General features: G+C 39.3%; 1 protein-coding gene across 1 annotated transcript in view; it reads right to left on the minus strand.

The window, feature by feature from the left end:
- LOC126101534 (bifunctional heparan sulfate N-deacetylase/N-sulfotransferase) overlaps window positions 1-21,130 on the minus strand; it is a 102,652-nt gene that overhangs the window by 60,550 nt on the left and 20,972 nt on the right. Inside the window, exons 8-9 of the mRNA XM_049912175.1 lie at window positions 13,644-13,829; window positions 8,238-8,366 (exon numbers count right to left, since the gene is read on the minus strand). Coding sequence (XP_049768132.1) covers window positions 8,238-8,366; window positions 13,644-13,829 — 315 coding nt within the window. The remainder of the gene's footprint in view (window positions 1-8,237; window positions 8,367-13,643; window positions 13,830-21,130) is intronic.

The following is a 21,130-nucleotide window of genomic DNA, read 5'->3' on the forward strand; positions in this document are numbered from 1 at the left end:
CACATTTGTAGTATGGACACAAGGAGCAGAGGAGTTGGATGCCTTCCTGACACATCTAAACAGCATTAATCCGAAAATCAAATTTACTATGGAGACAGAGTAATGGGCAACTGAATTTCCTGGATGTGTCTGTGATTAAATGACAGGAAGGAATGTTTGGCCATAAGATGTATAGAAAGGCCATACATACTGATCATTATCTGCAGAAAGATTCAAACCACACCCTAGACAAAAAAGACAGGGTGTACAAAATTTGTGAACCTGTTTACTTAAAAGATGAGATTGAACATATATGGTGAACTTTCATGAAGAATGGCTATTCTACCAAGGATATACATTGAGCATTTTGCTCTAAGCAGAGAATCAGGAGCAAAGATGAACAACAGTCACCCAATGGCAAGGTTTTTCTTCCATTCACTAGTAAGGTCACAGATCGCATTGGGAAATTGTTAAGCGAGTATGGAGTGGAAACTATTTTCAGACCCACCAGGAAAATAAAGGAATATTTAAGATCAGAAAAAGATACATGACACCATTTGGCTACAGTGGGGGTATATAAAATTCCTTGTAGTTGTGGACAGGTTTATATTGGTACGACAAAGAGAAGTGTGAACACCTGTCTTGTTGACATAAGAGGAATTGCTGCCTGGATCACATGGATAAATCAGCCATAGCAGAACATATTTACCAGGAAGGTAATCATGAAATAAAATTCAGCGAGATGAGCACCATATCTAAAACCTGGCATTATTATTCGTGCATATATATAGAGGCTATTGAGATTGCTAAACACTGTAATAATCTTAACAGGAAAGATGAAGGTGTTAAACTGGATAAAATTTGGATGACAGCATTGCAGCAGAAGCATGAAGATCGATTACTTTCAATCGAGAATGTTGGCATTACCAGAGACAGTCTCATAACTGACTCCACTTGATGGACAGTGGTGCCCTCTGCAGTGCTTATATAATCAGTGATTCCTTGAGTTCGCTTCGCAGTTCACCACTTTACCTTGGAGGATGTCTCCTGCAGCCAGAGACGAAATGTCAGGGGATAGTTTTACACAGCGACCATAGCCTATCAGCCCGGAAGTTTTAAGTGAAGACAATACCGGCCGTGAAAGCCTAAACTGTATGAGCAAAAATAAAATGTTAAAGCTTAATATTTAACAGAGTAATATATTTTACCCTAGCAAAAAATTAAACTATTTAAAAAAATCAGATACCTACTGTAATAATTGATTCTGTTTAGGTGCTGGTAACATCCCATGTGCAAAAACAATGAGGGAAACTATCTTGTCTTCAACACAACTACTATGAAAAAATGGTAGGGAGCAGCTCGCAGAAAAAGATAAGAGCATTGATGAAGAGGCCATTTTGTTTTCACCATATTGTTTAAACTTTCTGTTACAAGTACACAGTTTCTCAAGATAGCAAACCAACGCAGTGTGCTCGTGCAATTTTGGGGCTCTTCAGAAATACAATATACAGTACGATAACGTGAAAGCCTGCTGAGTGATGGTGCTACTATGAAAAAATGTGTTGATTCCTTGAAGACAGTAAAAGGTGATCATTTGAACCAAATTGAGTGTAGAGCACATACACTGAATACAATTCCAAACTATTTTTTCAAAGGAACTTAGTAAGTTGATCACTATGAAACATTCGTACTCGTAGTTTGTCTAGGAAAAGAACGTTGATGCAAGGCTTTCTCCTCTTCCAGTTTTAAGACACTGATAGACCTCCACAGTCACTTACATAACAGAATTTTTTGAAGAAGTGATTGAATTCTTTCAGGGTGAGACATTGGTAGCTACCTAACACAGGCATCAAGTATGTCAATTTGCCATTAGATGACGAAGTGACTTGGATTTTTGTAGTGGCCACGTTGATTGAAGAACATACCAGTGACTTAATATGACAGTCTTCTTAGAGATTTTGAAATATCCAATTTCATATGAACTTTATTCAAAGTTATAAGAGCTTGAAGAATGTTTCAGTATTGTGGGGAAAGGAATTTTTGGTGATGTACAAAATAAGATTTTGAAAATGTACAGAAATTTCTGGTTGAAAATTACGAGTTATTTAGGAGTAAAAGAGACAACTCACTGAAAGGCACAAGTGCTGCATTGTTGATAGGCACACAAACAAAAGATACAGAGCTTTGCTAGCTTTCAGAATGCACTTCCTTTTTCTAGGTGTAGGAAAAACATGGACACCAACACACTCACTCACATGAAAACACCTGGCTCCCTACTTTGTGCTCAGTTGACTGCCAGCTCTTTGCTGGCTCACAGTGAGTGTACTGAGGTAAGGTGTGGGATGCAGTGGGGGATGCAGAGAGGTGGGAGGCAGAGGGGGGTTGGTTGTCATACTAATGTAAAATGCTGTGCGCTGGTTGCAACAGAGCTAGTATATAGCATGGCTGCATTCACAGATGGCCCAGCCTCTGATGGAGTAGCATAAGCCTGCGACGGGACTGGAGTACGTGGTGCTGGGTGGCTGGATTGGGCAGGTCTTGCATCTGGGTCTTCCACAGGTGTATGATCACTAGACCGCGGATTTTAGGTAAAAACCTAATTTGTTCCTGAGTTTCTATTTACATAAAAATTTGTACTTATGCATTTCATGACTATTTACACTTAATAGCGTTAATTCCATAGGACCTAAAAAAGCCTATTTCGACATTAGTGCCTATTTTTGCCTATTTCGGCTTTAATATCCTAAAAAAAAGTGCCTATTTCATCATATAAGACAGTGGCTCCAAGTTTTTCCACACTATACGACAGATGTAAAAAAATATTTTCTGCCCAGCGTGCAGCAAGGTGGCTAGTTGATATGCGCTCATGCTTCGTATTTGCCTAACACTTCGGTCTTTTTTTATTTTTTATTATCGCTATCCCTGTTAATACCAAATACTCTTTATAGGTGTTTTATTATTCATATGTAAAAAATAGATCACGGATCTTTAGGTTAAAACCTATTTTTTTTCCTAAGCTCAGATTTGCATATAAGTTGGTACTTACGCATTTCATGACTAACTAAACTGAATACCGTTAGTTCTATACAACCTAAAATTGCGTATTTCGACATTGACGCCTAATTTTGCCTATTTCGGCATCAAAATCCTAAAAACTACCTATTTTGTTAATCTGATATAGAGTTCTTGTGTTTTCAAAGATTAGAAAAAGGAAGTAAACTTAGGGCTTTACGTCTCGTCGAAGGCGAAGTTCGTTAGAGACTGTTTACAATTCCTTTGCTTGCCTTACTACCAACAGCACTCGGCACAGGTGAATGGTCATCCATCCAAGTATGCGCCAAGTGTGACAGCGCTTAACTTCAGTGAGTGAATGGGAACCGGTCAAAGATTTGAGTTACGCATTAGAATCGAACGTGGGAGTACTAAATGTTATATTTGAAAATATTTCGTTCGTAGGATTCTGGCCAGCTGTGTATTTTCGCAAAGAAACGGTTTCATTGGCCTTAAGCTGAGCATGGATTAAAAAATGACAATGTTAATCATAGATGGTCTCTATAGCTAAATTACTGCCCTTCGCGCATTTTCTCGCTGCTGTCTACAGGCAGCCCTATCAAACTACTCTGTTTCGTGAAAGGTATTATACGTGAATTTCCCGGTTCGAAAAATAATTTGCCAGTAGTGAGATGTTTTCATCTGAAGCACCGGTAGATTCCATTCGCTTGTTCAGAAGGGGCGGCCATCTGTCAGGTGCCATATGTCCAGCAACGAGTACGGTACTTCCCCTACCGCTCCCATGTACCGCAGCAAAAAAAAAAAATAATCATCTAGTTTCTGTGTGAGATTACTACGCCATGCCAAAAACAGGTAGTTCAAAGTCTACTCAAATAAGGCAGTGGCTGCAAAACTCAGCATGCAGATGGAATCGCACATAAAGCTAATGTTGAACAAAAGTCAAAATTGAAGCAAACTCTTTTAACCAATAAATCTGGTGAATCCTCCGAAAAAAACAAGTTCTGCAGTGATTTGTGTCATGCACTTGTGGCAGCAAACATCCCCTTTCAGAAACTAGAAAACCCTATTTTCAGAGGTTTTCTTGAGAAGTACTGCCATCAGTCTATTCCTGCACAGTCAACTTTACGTAACAATTATGTGGATTCAGCTTACAATGCTGCATTGCACACAATCCAAGAAGATGTTGGAGAATCTTGCATGTCGAGTTCTGTGGATGAAACTACTGACAGTCTTGGCCGTTACATTGCAAACCTGATTATTGGCAAGCTAGATCCAGATGCTCCAGCCAGGACTCATTTTATTTACTCAAAACAGCTTGCAAAAACTAACTAACAAACAATAGCATAGTTTGTGGACAATGGGCTTAAGGTGCTATACCCAAATGGAGGGAATGAGAATAAGGTGCTTCTGGCCGTCACTGATGCTGCTGCATATGTGATAGCACTGTTTCAACTATTAAAAGTATTCTACTATTGATGCTGCACTTAACTTGTGAAGTGCATGGGATCAACCGCATAGCAGAGCAAGTAAGGCTAAAATTTCCTAAAGTAAATAAAGTAATACCTATGGTGAAGAAAATTTTTGTTAATGCACCATCAAGAATACAGGCATTCAAAGAACAGCTTCCAGATGTCCCATAGCCACCCGAGCCTGTTGTCACCTGCTGGGGCACGTGGTTGATAGCAGCAGAATACTAGAGTACGCATCTCTCAGCTGTCCAGAAGGTGGTTGAAAATATACCGGAGCATGCTGCATCCGTAACTGCAGCAATGGAGCTACTCAAAAATTCTTCTTTAAAATGGGACTTATCTTACATTAGGGCCCACTACACATTTATAACAAGAATAATTTCACAACTAGAAGGCTGAGGGAGACCTATCTACGACAATATTTCTTTGCTTGAAGAAGTCAAAATGAAAATTAATGAAGTGCCAGGTGAAGTAGGGGGAAAAGTGCGGGCAAAAATGCAAACGGTTTTGCAGAAGAACAATGGCCCGAAGGAGTTGTGTGCAGCTGCCGACATACTTAGTGGAAAATCCAGCACTACTGACTGCAGCATTCCTGTCCAACATGTGCCGAAAATGAAGTACGCCCCTGTCACATCTGTTGATGTAGAACATTCTTTATCAGCATATAAATTGATTCTGACTGACAAGCGCCACAGTTTTTCACTAGAAAACCTAGAAAAGATTTTGGTTATTTATTGTGAAGCCAACTATGGTCAGAATATGTGAAACTATGAGTGTATTAATTAAACCATTGCCACATCTTTTTTTACGGAGATCTTTATCTTGCAGGAACTCAAAAATATTTGGAGTTATGTTCAACATTAACGTTGTAGATTGCTGTGCTCTGTAACTGTGTAAATATTCATTCTCCTTGTTTTAATGACTAATGAGATGTTCATACTGTCAACACTGTGTATTTTAATTTATTTTTATTTTCTCTGCATCATTTTTATTAGAGCCTGTTTTAGGTTTTATACAGCCTAAATGAACTGCTGAAGGAGCCTATTTTAGGTGCCTAAAACACACTTTTTTATGACCTAAAAATCCGTGCTCTAATGATCACTGTGGCACAGGATTGGGGGGTGGGAGGGGCATAGTGATGAACTAGGATGTTGCGGAAGTTGGGTGGCCAGTGGAACACCACTCTGGGAGGAGTTGGAAATATCTTGGATAGGATGTCCGTCATTTCAGGGCATGATGATAGATAGTCAAAGCCCTGACAAATGTGGTTCAGTCGTCCCAGTCCAGGGTGGTATTGGGTGACAATGGGGGCACTTATTTGTGGTGGCCAAGGCAGATGTTAATCTCCTCTCAGATGTCTCCATCCACACCTCAGTCCACATCAAACCCACCAATCGCCAACAGCACCTGCACTCCGACAGCTGCTACCCCTCCCACACCAAAATATCCTTCCCATACAGCCCCAGTACCCCGCCCAATTTGTGTCCCCACATCAGTTAGTTGTGTGCTGTTATCTCGTACCCTAATCATGGGCCCAACCATCTGCCACCTACTCCCTATACCTGCACTGCTAGCTAGCCCATAGACAGCTCCCCACTCTCCCATCAGCTGCTAGGCACTTGCCCCCAACCCCGTGGCTCCCACCTCATTCCTTGCCTCACTCCACTACATCCTGCACCCCCACCTCACCTCAGTACACTCACTGTGGGCCAGTAAAAAGCTAGCAGTCAACTGAGCCCAGCATAAGCAGCCAGGTGTGTGTGTGTGTGTGTGTGTGTGTGTGTGTGTGTGTGTGTGTGTGTGTGTCCATATTATTATTATGGCTAGAAAAAAGAAGTGCATACCAAACGTTAGCCAAGCTCCGTACCTTTTGTTTGTGTGCCTATCGACAATGCAGCACTTCTACCTTTCAGCGAGTCGTCTCCTTTATTCCTAAACAAGATTTTGAAAATGATAAAGAGTCATATGCTTCATTGAAAAGTTCAGCAGGGATTGAAGTGCACTGGGCTGCATCTTCCTGTAAGGGTGCCAACTCTCGTGGCCCCGAATCCAAACAAATCAGTCTTCAAAGCCTTAGATTCATGTTTTACCCAAGGGCAACAAGCTTGTATGCATTAATGCAGACATAGCAAGTGACTGACCTCTATAGTGCAGATACTCTGAAGCGGTATAATTCTCTTCAGAACTTTGCTGAAAAGCACTTCAGAACTTTGCTGAAAAGCAAATGTCCATGTACCCAGGAAATGTTGACATAGTCAAATGTCTGCAGGCGACAAGAACTGATAATCAGCCATTTGAAACTGTTGCACTAAAGGTTATTTACATGCCATGATACAAATTAGACAATGAGAGGCTATTTTCTAACTACAATGAAGTGTTAAAACATTGATATCACAATCTCTTGGAAGATAAATAAGGAACCATGTGAATGCCATCATTTGAAAAACTGTCTTCAGTGTTTGGCAGAAAACTTACTTGCCTTGAAGTGTTATTTTTTATTTAATTATCAAGTATAACAAATATTTTCTTCCTTTTTCTTCTTCTGAAGTCAGCATAATATGAATAAACATAATGTTTATGGTGTAATAAATATAATGTACATAATAGATATAGTTTCATTTTCAGCACTGGAAAATGGCTACATAACTTGAATATAAATAATCAAAAAAAGAAAGCAGCCATCTGTAAATAATACAAAAAAATAACAGCATAATATGCAAATCATAACACAAAAATTGGTCATAAAATAAAATGACTTTTTCCTGTCCCTACCTATAAGGAATCCAACCTGTCTGATTGTTAAATAAATCTGCACCCACACATCTGAGTCCTTTCTGCCCTAATATTAAAGCCTTTAAGTCCATCTAGACATTGGATTTGATGCTAGTATTATGTTCAAGGTGGCAGTATTTTTTGAGAAAACTGGTAAGAATGAAGGACATTAATGTATGAATGTATTTTGAAACAGTTATTTAAAAAAATGAAGAGATATCTGAAGGATGTTCTGGCTAGAGTAAACACTGTATAACCTGTATAATTTTTATAACATGCTTTTGTATCCTGAAAATACTACTGCTGTAAATTGAGATGTCCCAAGAAAGGATTCCATGTCTCATTAGTAATTGAAAATATATGGAATAAGTGTATACACAATGTACAGTCATGTATATTTCAAGTGTAGCTGAACTAAGTTTCTTCATTAATGTGGGTTATGGCTGTGGTTTATCTACAGACCTAAAAAGTAAACATTGTCCAACAGACTGTGGCATTCTGCAAAGTATTTACTGGCTCTTGTCAAAATCTAATGATAACTGTCTTGGGTCCTCTGTTGATGTTCTCTAATATTTCCTTACATGCCTTTCTTTCTTCCTTTCTTTTATTTTTTATTTTTTTAAACTGTGTTTTGAATGTTAAAGACCACTGTCCAACATTAGAAGAAGTTAGCATTAACATATGACATTAGAAAGAGTCAAAATATCATACTCTAAAGTAAATCACTATCAGTCCACCATGTACTTACAAAAAGAAAAACAGTAGAATAGAGTTGCACATTCTCAAGAACAGATGGCACAGCAATTCAGTAGCCAAAGTTTCTTTGTGTGACTGAAGAAAAACATGTTTGTATGCTCTACTTTCTTGAGAGAGAAGCAAGTAGATTGGAAACTGAAGATAGTATTATGGAATTTTAAGAGTGAATATGTTATGATCTGAAGACCACAAGGAAGAAATTGAGTACTAAACAATGTTACTAAAGTGAACTGCATTATATAAACTCACAGGGTTGTAGACGATAGTTTGGAAAAGTTCTCCGCCTTGAATAATCTCGTCTAGTTTTGTAGGTCCCCCAGGATAATCTCGCATCATAATAGTATGGGTGAAGAGGCCGCATGTCTGGCGTGGCAATACCTGTTGAAGAAAGAGTTAAATGAGTAATACCTAATCATCACATCCAAACATACATTTTTCACAGCTGTTTATAAAGAGAGAAAGCTTCTTCTACACTCCTGGAAATTGAAATAAGAACACCGTGAATTCATTGTCCCAGGAAGGGGAAACTTTATTGACACATTCCTGGGGTCAGATACATCACATGATCACACTGACAGAACCACAGGCACATAGACACAGGCAACAGAGCATGCACAATGTCAGCACTAGTACAGTGTATATCCACCTTTTGCAGCAATGCAGGCTGCTATTCTCCCATGGAGATGATCATAGAGATGCTGGATGTAGTCCTGTGGAATGGCTTGCCATGCCATTTCCACCTGGAGCCTCAGTTGGACCAGCGTTCGTGCTGGACGTGCAGACCGCGTGAGACGACCCTTCATCCAGTCCCAAACATGCTCAATGGGGGACAGATCCGGAGATCTTGCTGGCCAGGGTAGTTGACTTACACCTTCTAGAGCACGTTGGGTGGCACGGGATACATGCGGACGTGCATTGTCCTGTTGGAGCAGCAAGTTCCCTTGCCGGTCTAGGAATGGTAGAACGATGGGTTCGATGACAGTTTGGATGTACCGTGCACTATTCAGTGTCCCCTCGACGATCACCAGTGGTGTACGGCCAGTGTAGGAGATCACTCCCCACACCATGATGCCGGGTGTTGGCCCTGTGTGCCTTGGTCGTATGCAGTCCTGATTGTGGCACTCACCTGCACGGCGCCAAACACGCATACGACCATCATTGGCACCAAGGCAGAAGCGACTCTCATCGCTGAAGACGACACGTCTCCATTCGTCCCTCCATTCACGCCTGTCGCGACACCACTGGAGGCGGGCTGCACAATGTTGGGGCGTGAGCGGAAGACGGCCTAACGGTGTGCGGGACCGTAGCCCAGCTTCATGGAGACGGTTGCGAATGGTCCTCGCCGATACCCCAGGAGCAACAGTGTCCCTAATTTGCTGGGAAGTGGCGGTGCGGTCCCCTACGGCACTGCGTAGGATCCTACGGTCTTGGCGTGCATCCGTGCGTCGCTGCGGTCCGGTCCCAGGTCGACGGGCACATGCACCTTCCGCCGACCACTGGCGACAACATCGATGTACTGTGGAGACCTCACGCCCCACGTGTTGAGCAATTCGGCGGTACGTCCACCCGGCCTCCCGCATGCCCACTATACGCCCTTGCTCAAAGTCCATCAACTGCACATACGGTTCATGTCCACGCTGTCGCGGCATGCTACCAGTGTTAAAGACTGCGATGGAGCTCTGTATGCCACGGCAAACTGGCTGACACTGACGGCGGCGGCGCACAAATGCTGCGCAGCTAGCGCCATTCGACGGCCAACACCGCGGTTCCTGGTGTGTCCGCTGTGCTGTGCATGTGATCATTGCTTGTACAGCCCTCTCGCAGTGTCCGGAGCAAGTATGGTGGGTCTGACACACCGGTGTCAATGTGTTCTTTTTTCCATTTCCAGGAGTGTATTTTCTATGCTTCAGGACACACTTATAGTGAATAATCTAAACACCTTAAAAACTAAAAGAATATGCACTTAGTCAATTATACTTCATATTTGGCTTATCAGATTATACTTCATATAATTTATCATGCTGGGACAGTCTTACTTTCACACAGAGAAAATGAGTAATGTGAGAATTAGGAAGAAAAAAGTTACTGAATGTTGAAAATAAATTTGATTGCATGAATGGATACGCAATGAAATCAAAATTTTATTAAGAGGATTGTATGTAATCAAGCTTTCTCAGGGAGTGATTATTTTGTAGAATATCGTCTTTATTGAAATTAGAGTGAAGTGTGTTTTGTTTCACAGAATGGCTATGTCTACACATCACAAAATGTTTGATTGTCATCACTATGCAATAATTTCTGTGTGCATGTGTGAATCAAATGAGGAGGTAAGTAATCATTTATATAACACTGACATGATCAGTGTGAGCTTTCATGACTGACACTATGATTTACTTCTTTGAAAACATCTCTATATTTGGGACAATTTTCTTGCTAATGTATTTTTTCCTACTGATGGAGACATTGTCAGAGACTGTAAAGATAGATGTGTAAATCCTCTGGCTTTAAAATGTTTCAGAGACTGATTATAGTAAATCCCAAAATGAACAAAGTTGCTTTTAAGGAAGTTCTGCTTTTAATTAATATTTCTAGTGGTCCCAGCAAAAATCCCATAACAACAATGTTATTTCACCCTGCTTTAATGAACATCGCTTTATGAAAAAGCCCACTTTTAAGGAATAAACATGATACGCTTCACAATTTTAAATCAGTTTTTATGTAATTCCTAACATGTTCTAGTGAATTTATGCTTTCTTTCCACTTCACACATCATAATTTTTGTAGTGTGGCACAGTAAATGGTAATCGATTTAGCTGTTTGACATGTCAATAACGACTTCTCTTGTAATGGTACTCACAGATGTGTCAAAAGAATGGGAAATCTATTTCTGTGCGACTTTGGTCATGTGATCTGATTTCAAAGTCACTGAGGCTATGAAACGCAAAAACTATAGTTGTTTCATTAGTAAAGTGTCAAAGAAATCAATTTTACTTTTTTGGAGTTGTGGCCTGCAAACAATTCAGAAAAAGCTGATGTTTACAATCTTAACATGAATATTTTGAACAACATGGAGAAGGAATCTGATTTAGTGCAGTCTACATGTGTGGCATATTCAAAATTAAGAAGCATTCTTTAATGCTGAAGCTAATGATTCCTGTGGATCCAAAAAAGAACATTCATATGTCTATGTTCAGTGATGTGGAAAATATTCTTCTGAAGTTGTTTCACAGACTGAGCAGTTGAAGAATCAATATAAGGGGAAATATACTGCAGCGGAAGGCCCATGAAATTGCTTTGAAGGTCAACACTGAAAATTTCTGTGCATCAAATAACTGTTCAAATCATTTTTAAAAAATCTGTAGTTTCAAAGTGTATGTGGAGAAAGTGAGGCTCTGGTCACAGAAAGTGTGAAGAACGTTACACTGCCATGACTGATACAGGGTTATGAGACCAGACACATTTTGAATGCTGATGAAACTGGCACCTTTTATAATATACTTGCTGCAAAATCATTGTGTTTAGGCAAAAAATGCCATGGAGGTAAAAAAAAGTAAAGAAAGGATTACAATGCTACTGTATGTAAATTGTGATGGAAGAGAAAAGATGCCACCACTATTAACTCCCGGATGTTTTGAAAACATAAAAATGCTATCAGTAGTTTGCACTATTGGTACAACAGCAGTCTCCGAAGATGTCAGAAATCTTTACAACTTTTTTGGGCGTTTAGATGCCGAGATCAGTGCATTGTGAAGGAAAGTTGTATTTATTATGGACCGATGCTCTGAAGGCCTAGACATGGAAGAAATTGTTTCTGAGGAATGTAAATATTGTGATCTTTCCTCTAAACTAAAAAATTCACCTAAAGGTTCTGGACTCGGGCATAGTACACTCTGTTAAAGCCAAATACAGAGTAGCAGTTGTTCAGAAATCAGTTTCATTCTTTGAGAGAATTCAAGTGAAGAGACATCACTGTACAAGCTACACATACATTTGTTGCCCTCTGGAATTCTGCACCACAACAGACCATGTTAAATTGTTTCACAAAGGCTGGCTGTAGTACACCAGTTTCTCTTGAAGACATCATTGCAGAAGAACTACACAGTAGCAAAACTAATTTTATGAAAATACAACATTCCAGGACATTGTTTGTCGTGATGATGACATACTGACCTCCAAAATCAAGACTAATGCAAGTGAAATGCTTATGACAAAACACAGGTAGGAACTGGCAGTGACAATGAAGAAGAAGAAGAAGAAGAAGAAGAAGAGGACATTGCATCAAGTTTTGTTGCTACTGTGCAAAGAATTGATACTGTCAGGAATCTCTTTTCCTCTTTTAATGTAGATGAGTCAACTCTAACTTATATCAACCAGCTGGAGCAACTGCTTCTTTCATTACAGTATGTTGGAAGAGTAAAATAAACAAGACTTATTCATTTTTAAAAACATTAAGGCTGTGTTCTGTGAAAAGTGTGATAATTATATTTTTGCTTCATTTAAATTTGTAGCACAGGGTATAGCTATTTTTTTAATTAAACAGCACTTATATCACCAGGGCCAACAGCCTTGCTGCAGTGGTAGCACCGGTTCCCATCGTATCACTGAAGTTAAACCCTGGAGGGCTGGGCTAAAACTTGGATGGGTGACCATCCAGTCTGCGGAGCACTGTTGGCAAGCGGCTCTTGTCTCGTAAACTGACATACAGCCAGGAGAGTGGTGTGGTGACCACGTGCCCCTCCATATCCACATCCAGTGACGCCTGTGGGCTCAGGATAACACGGTGGCTGGTCAGTACCGTTGGGCCTTCCAAGGCCTGTTCGGATGGGGAGTTGTTGTATATCACCTAAACACGCTTTATTTATGATTCTGAGTCACTCCTTCCACCTACTCTGGCAAAACCCTCATTTTAGGAAAATCACTATTTAACAAAAAAATATTTGGGCCCCAGAGATTCATTAAAATGAGTTTCACTGTACTTCCAATGCTTCACTAAGAAATAGTGAAGCAGCTGAACAGCTTCCTCCCACACACATGGTGGCCACCACATTTAAAATCATTCGAATGTTACCAAAGACCACTGTGTTGAGCTGAAGTGGCACCTTGAGCTTTTTCAGTGCATGAATTACTGCCATTTGTTTTAGTTAATCACAGAACACACAACTTGTATAACATTGCTCTTTCTTCTTTGAAGCTCCATTAATGTTTCAAATTTTTATCACCACTCTGCACAGTCTGATTCTACCAGTAAATTATCCTCTCTATACACTCAATTTCTACCAATAAAGTGTTCAAAGTTTTGCTTTATGAAGCACCAAACTTCACAAAATGTAAACACCTATTTCCATAAACAATGAGAATATCTTCAACACATGGAGACAAAATTTTAGGCAGAAAATTATGCCTCAGAGCACAGAGTAAAACTCATATGCCATGCGCCATCACAAAGTGATATAAAAGAAAGAAAGAAAGAACAACAACAACTCAAATTACATTAAAGATACTTAACTATAACACAACTGATTCCTCGATGTTAATATTTTTAGAGGCAGTAAAAACTAGTGAATCCTTTTCATCTTTATTGAAATTGTTTCAGTGTACATAAGGAAACAAACAATATTGATCCAAAGATATTTATTCACAAACACAGTTTCTCACCATTATATTTCGGTGAATAAATCCACGTCTCAGTCTCGCTGGTCGCAGATGTGGGTATTCCTCTGTCGAAGTTACCCGAACGTTCCACACTTTCTTCCAGGCCTCATACAATATCTCATGAACAGGATACACACCAGAGTGGTGAGGTGCTATAGAATAACCAGAATCCACTGGGATACCATGTTCCTGTCAAAAAAAAAGTGTAACAGGTAACAGAGGCATTTCATAAAAGACAACCGGGGAAATCATATAAATGTAAATCATTTATAAATTGTGGCACAACAGAACTTGTAGCCAGTACTTACCTCTGGCAGGTGAAATATGTAGTACTGCCAACAGATGTAACAAAGTGAAAGTGATGATACTATCCTAGCTTTTGGAACTATTAGCTCCCACTTCAAGAAGCAGAGTGGGAAGGCTACAAAGGAATTCCCCAAGATGAGAGAGTCCCACCTGTAGTGAGACAATGGTAGACAAAGGCGAAGGTGAGGTGTCGGAGGGTGACCTGCCTTCCTCTTTGAACCTTCGAAACCTATCCCTCCTTCACTTTGAAAGAGGAACTAACAGTTCTGATAGCTACGTAGTGTTGACACTACAGCTTTTAGATGTGCCTGTCAGCACCACTCTATATTTATATAATAGATCTGGGTGAAATCAAATTAATTGTTGGATGTCTTTACTGGCCATCTGATTCTGCTGTGACAGTTTTAGAATCATTCAAACAAAGTATCTGCTCAGTAGTTCATAAATACCCAGATCGTGCAGCACTGGTTGTAGGTGACTTTAATCAACTGAGTATAGAAAGGGATCTCTACAAATTCATTCTGGTTGGTACAGACAGGTAATCTTGTGAAATACTTCTCAACATGTTTTCTAAAAACTATCTCAAGCACTTAGTTCAACACTCCACACACAACTTTTCCTCTTGTAGCTACAAACAGGCCTGATTTTATCAAAAAAATCAGTATAGAGACATGGATTAGTGATCACAATTTGTCATTATAGCAATGATGGGTAACAAAGTTAATAAATGCATTGGGAAGGCAGGAGAGTATTTTCTTCTAGAAATTGTTGTTAGCATCTCACTTTGGCCACACATGGACATCATTTTGTTCCAGTTTAATGGACATAGAGGAACTGTGGGTAAAGCTTAAACAGATTGAGAATAGTGCTTTTGAGAAGTATGTGCTGAGTATGTGGAATAAGGACACAAAAGTCTAACCATGGTTTAATAATAAAATTCAGAAAATGCTGAGAAAGTAAAGACTATTGCACTCTTATTTCAAAAAAGAATGCTCAAATGATGGCATGCAAGAATTATTAGAGATTCATGTCTCTTTAAAAATATCAATGCACGAGGCATACAATAATTACCACCATCACATCTTAGCAAAATATCTTGCCGAGGACCTGAAAAAATTCTGGTCCTGCATAAAATCACTAAGCAGATTGAAGGTTTCTACCTAGTCACTTGCTGAGTAGTCTGGCGTAACAATAGAAGACAACAAAATGAAGGCCAAAGTTTTAAATTTCTCATTTACAAAATCATTCACACAGGAAGATCATACAGACGTATAATCATTTGATCATTGAAGAGACTCTTGCATGAAGCATAGGCAACCAACTAAAAAGCTGGAAATAAATGTCACCAAGTCCAGATGGAACCCCAATTCGGTTTTACAGAGAGTTCTTAGCTCGCACCACAAATTTCTCGCCCATCGAAAATTCCCAAGTCAATGGAAAATAGTGTATGTGACTCCTGTATATAAGAAGAATGAAAGAATGGACCTGCAAAATTCAAGACTAATATCCTCAATATCTATTTGTTGCAGAATTCTTGAAAATGTTCTCATTTCAAATATAATAAATTTCCTAGACACAGAAAAGCTTTTGCCTGAAACCCAGCTTGTCATTTTCCAACACAACATCCTGCAAACCATGGACAAAGGACAACAGTCAGATTCCATATTCCTAGTGATGTGTTGGCAGAAGAGCCAACACCGTGTTGCTAAAGGAGGCTGAAATGCACGCGTTTAAGCTCACGCAGACTGGCGTGAGGTCTGGAACAATTAAAGGAGTTGAATCTAATAAATAAAGTACGGAGTTGATGTAATACTTAACTTTAATCCATAAATGGAGAACATCGCTCTTGTTGATACATTATATAATCTCAATATAAACTGGTCATGGCGCCTTGCTAGGTCTTAGCAAATGACGTAGCTGAAGGCTATGCTAACTATCGTCTCGGCAAATGAGAGCGTATTTGTCAGTGTAGCTTCACTAGCAAAGTCGTCTGTACAACTGGGGCGAGTGCTAGGACGTCTCTCTAGACCTGCAGTGTGGCGGCACTCGGTCTGCAATCACTGACAGTGGCGACACGCGAGTTCGTCGTATACTAGCGGACCGCAGCCGATTTAAAGGCTACCACCTAGCAAGTGTGATGTCTGGCGGTGACACCACACCTAGATTTTCAGGAAGTGTTTGATATGATGCCCCACTGCAGACTGTTAACAAAGGAACGAGCTTACAGATTAGGTTCCCAGATATGTGGGTGGCCTGAAGACTTTTTAAGTAATAACAACCAGTGTGTTATCTTCAATGGCAAGTGATCAGATATGGGGGCATCACCAGGAGTGGCAATGCGAAGAGTAATGGGACCACCCTTGTTCTCTGGCATAATCTGTCAGACAGGTTAAGCAACAATCCCTGGCTGTTTGCTCATGGTGCCAAGGTGTACAGGAAGACGTCAGCATTGACTGACTGTAGGAAGATACAAGATGATCTGGGCAAAATTTGTAGCTGGCGTAATGAATGGCAGCTTGCTCTAAATGTAGAAAAGTGTAAGTTAATGCAGATAAATATGAAAAACAATCCCGTAACATTTTAATACAGCGTTAGAAGTGGCTTGCTTTACTCAGTCATGTCTTTTAAATATCTGAGCATAATGTTGCAATGTAATATGAAATGGAATGAGCATGTGAGGATTATGGTAGGGCAGGTGAATGGTCAACTTTGGTTTATTGGGAGAAATTTGAGAGAGTGTGGCTCATCTATAAAGAAGACTGCATTGCTGGTGTGACCTATTTTTGAGAACAACTTGAGTGTTTTGAATCCACACCAGGTCAGATTAAAGGAAAACATTGAAGCAGTTCAGAGGCAGGCTGCTACATTTGTTACCAGTAAGTTCAAACAAGATTCAGGTATCATGGAGATGCTTCGGGAACTCAAATGGGAATCCCTGGAGAAGAGGTGACATTTTTTTTGAGGAACATTGCTGAGAAAATTTAGAGACCAGCATTTGAAGCTGACTACAGAACAATTCTACTGCCGCCAACACACACTTTGCATAAAAACCACGAAGATATGATACAAGAAATTAGGGCTCATTTGGAGGCATATAGACAGTCAATTTTCCCTTGCTCTATGTGTGAATGGAACAGGAAAGGAAGCAAATAACAGTGGTATAAGACCTCCACCACACATGTGGTGGCTTGTGGAATACGTACGTGGATGTAGATATTGCATCTACTGCATGTAAATATGGGCTAGCATTTCTGTCTCGTTATTTATTAGTCTTCTTGACTGAATTTTCCTTTTGGCACATATAATTTGTAGAATGTTCTTATTTCATTTTAAAATGAAATGGATGATCTACTTCAATCTGTACCTTTCTGTGAACCAGTTACTTTCTTCCATTAATCCTAACATGACTCCACTGTTGTACAGTTTTCCTGGCGTAATTTAAGATTCCAAGAATGAGCCCTCATCTCACTTGATCAGTGTTCTTTGATCTGTGATGTGTTTGTACAGCTTTAATAAAAGCTGCATGATACTGACAAGTATTTCTAGTTACTGCAGAAGTAATATGAACTGCTTCTACAAGAAAAAATTATTTTTAAAGAACAACAAAGACAGGTCAGAACAGGCTACACAGTGAGATGTATATTCATGTCTCACAAAATATGTTTATAATGACTCCTCAATGTTTTCAGGTTGATTTTGATACATTTCATATTATCTACCTCCTCTGTTAAACACTGACCAATCTCTCTGAATAGGGTTCTTATAATAGTTCTTCATTCCTCATTTCCTTTTCATTTCTATCTTTAATTATTTCCCCTGTTAAAAGGGACATTGCATTAAGAGTCCTGACACTCATTTTAATTCCACATTCTATTACTATCCAAATCGGAGTTCAAGAGCTAGATGACATTTTTGGTATTGTATATTTTCAAATCTGTTCTCTAACAGATAACGAATATTAATGTTAACTGAAAACTAGATCCATTAGCTATTAGGTAATTAATATAATAAAAAATACTATTACATTACATACTTACACCATTCTTCTCCCTCCAAATTTTGCTGTAATGGGCTATACATGTAGTATTCATCAATATAAAACACTATGTATCACACAGGGTATCCACATGAAACCTCACCAGTTTCCAAATGAAATTAAAGAAATTTGAGACACAAATATTTTGAGTCCTTGGCTGCATATAAAGAGTCTCAAAAAGTTTATAGTCGATTTTTTAACAGTCAATCCCATTTTGTTTCGGGTGCTAAATAACTACCAGCTATGGAGTAGCCACAATTATATAAGTCCATTTTGTAAAATGAAGGAATCGCACAACAGTTGCTTAATCCATAATCTTTTACTCTGTACACAAATGGTTTTGGAAGACTTGAAGTCCAATCATCTGGTGTAAACTATAATAATGAAAATATTATGTTACATGGCAATGGGAGGGAATCCTCAAGTCTGAAATGTCCAATGAAGAACTATGTGTCTACTATTTCTAAAATGTATTAAAATAAATTGAAAGAGAGATCGGGATGTTACTTACAAACAAAAGCACTTTAAAATCTGAGGTCACGCTCAACACAGTGTTGTCATGGAACAAAAGGTTCCATGTCAAAAGGATAAAAATGACCTTGAAAAATCTGAACAAAAATGGACATCATGACCAGACAGCAAATGTCACCAGAATCTTGAAACATGTAAAATGCAATACAAAAGGGGGGAGAGAAATCACACTTTGCATAGAATTACTTACAGAAATTCCATAAAAACAGTTCCTCTGTGCTGTATGACTGGGAACACAAACAGGGAATCTAAATACTAGCCGTGAGTACTGAGGATGCACACAACCCATACCATAGATGCGGTATGTGATTGGTGAAATGTTATACCTGGAAGAGTGGAAAGTAATAGCAGAAAGGAGATGGAACCATCACAACAATAAGTGGGAAGAAGACCTGTACATTTTTTTTCTTTATTTTTATTTTAAAGGAAAAATAATACATTATATGGAAACCTTATACTGCCTATGTTATTCTATATGAAGGCAGCAGTTAAAGGTGTGGCAATTTGCAAAACAAACTTAATACATTCCACGGAAAGATTTCTTTTCCTGTTCAGAATCAGAGAATGGGGCCTTGCCATATTTAGACTAAAGATCACCTTCAATTATGGCAAGATGGAGATTGGCATCTACAGAAAAGAGCCTACTGCTGATTTAGTTCTGAATGTAGCTTCAAACCACCCATTTAAACATAAAAGTGCTGCCTTTCAGTCCCTCCTAAACAAAATAATGTTCCCCTCAGATCACAGGCACATGAGTATGAAAGGAAGTTCAGCATAACCAAGAATATTGCTCTGCATAATGGGTATCTGGAGTCTATGATTGAGAAATTGGAGGGGAAAAAATACTAGTGAAGTGTGGGGAAGCATGGAAGGGAAAGACTCTAAATTCAGTAGAGACAAAGATAAGGAACAAGTTTTGTATGATTCCATATCATAGATATGTAACAAAGAGCCAGCCGCTGGTGGACGAGCGGTTCTAGGCGCTTCAGTCGGGAACTGCGCGACCGCCGCGGTCGCAGGTTCGAATCCTGCCTCGGGCATGGATGTGTGTGATGTCCTTAGGTTAGTTAAGTTTAAGTAGTTCTAAGTTCTAGGGGACTGATGACCTGAGATATTAAGTCCCACAGTGCTCAGAGCCATTTGTAACAAAGAGGAATAGAAAGAAACAGATTTCAGCCAACATAGCTCCAGCATATTCACACTGAAAAATTCAGGCAGTAGGTTAAGGAAATGTGAAGCCTTCAATAAGGATCCTTGAGTGTGATACAAGCCAGTTTTATCAGAGCAGGTATATTGGCCACACATGCAAGAATTTTTATATGAGATTTAAAGAAGATAAGGACCTGGCCAATTCCAGATCACCTGCTCAGCTGCTCTGACAATGCATTTGATTGATAACCAGCATCTGCTGCAGTGGGTTAGCAATAACTTAACTGTCTTACACGCCACAGAGACAGTTTGGATATTCAGTGGCCTGGAAGAAACTGAAATCTTAAGAAGTCTTCATTCCCATCCTCTCAATACACTGCACAATGCACTGACCTGAATAAAAAAAAAGAAGATTTTAGTTAAGTATAGCATTATTCAGGCAGGTTAAGTGGGGTCCATATAACATAATATTTTTTCCTTGGTCTCTCTCTCTCTCTCTTTTTTTCAATGTACTGGCCCTCATCCCTCTTAATGTTGCAATGGTTCCATCTTCTTTCTGCTGTTACTTCCCACTTATCCAGGTTAAACAGTTCACCAATCATATATCTGTCTCATACCATGCCTGCACCATGGGGTGTCAGTGCTCATGGCTAGTATTTACTATTATACAGTTTTTCTGCTTGTGTTCCCAGTAATGAAGCACATGGGAACTGTTTTTATAGAATTTATGTAAGTAATTCTATGCAATATGTCATTTCTCTCCTTCCCCACTTTTTATTGCACCTTACATGGTTAACATTCTGGTTATTTTTGGTGTCTAGGTTTTTTAGATTTTTCTATGTCCCTTTTATTCTTTTGGCATATAATCTTTGGTTCCCCAAAAACACTGAGGTAACTAATGCCCTGTTCTCTCTTTTAATTTATTTTAATTCATTTTAGAAATTTTAGTCACATAGCTCCTTCTCTAAAATTTCAGACTTGAGGACCTCCACTCCATTCATTGTCAGGTAACAGAAAATTTTCATTATTACACTTTACACCAGATGATGGAACTTTAAGTGTTCTGAAATCAGTTATGTACACAATAAAAGAGTGTGTATTAAGCAACTGTTGTACGGTTTTGCAATTTTACAAAACTACCAGATATAATTACACATTAAGAGAGAACCCTGTGTATGGTGTGGTACATGGAAATGAAATCACTCACTGCTGTTCAAAGAGATTTCTGATGATAACTTCAAGGGTAGCCACCAGATGTTAACACATTTAAGGCTTGGTATGACAAATTCCTATCCAGTGGGATTGTAAACAGAAAATCAATTTCTGGCGGAAAATGCACATCTGATAAAAAGTACATGAGATAAGAGGGACTTTCCAAAAAAGTCCATCAAAGTCAGTTCAGCAAACATCACAACAGCTATACATCCCTCACTCAACAGCTTACAAGGTGCTGCATAAACAACTTCGC

Source organism: Schistocerca cancellata, chromosome 9 (assembly GCF_023864275.1).
Source record: "Schistocerca cancellata isolate TAMUIC-IGC-003103 chromosome 9, iqSchCanc2.1, whole genome shotgun sequence".
NCBI lineage: Eukaryota > Metazoa > Arthropoda > Insecta > Orthoptera > Acrididae > Schistocerca > Schistocerca cancellata.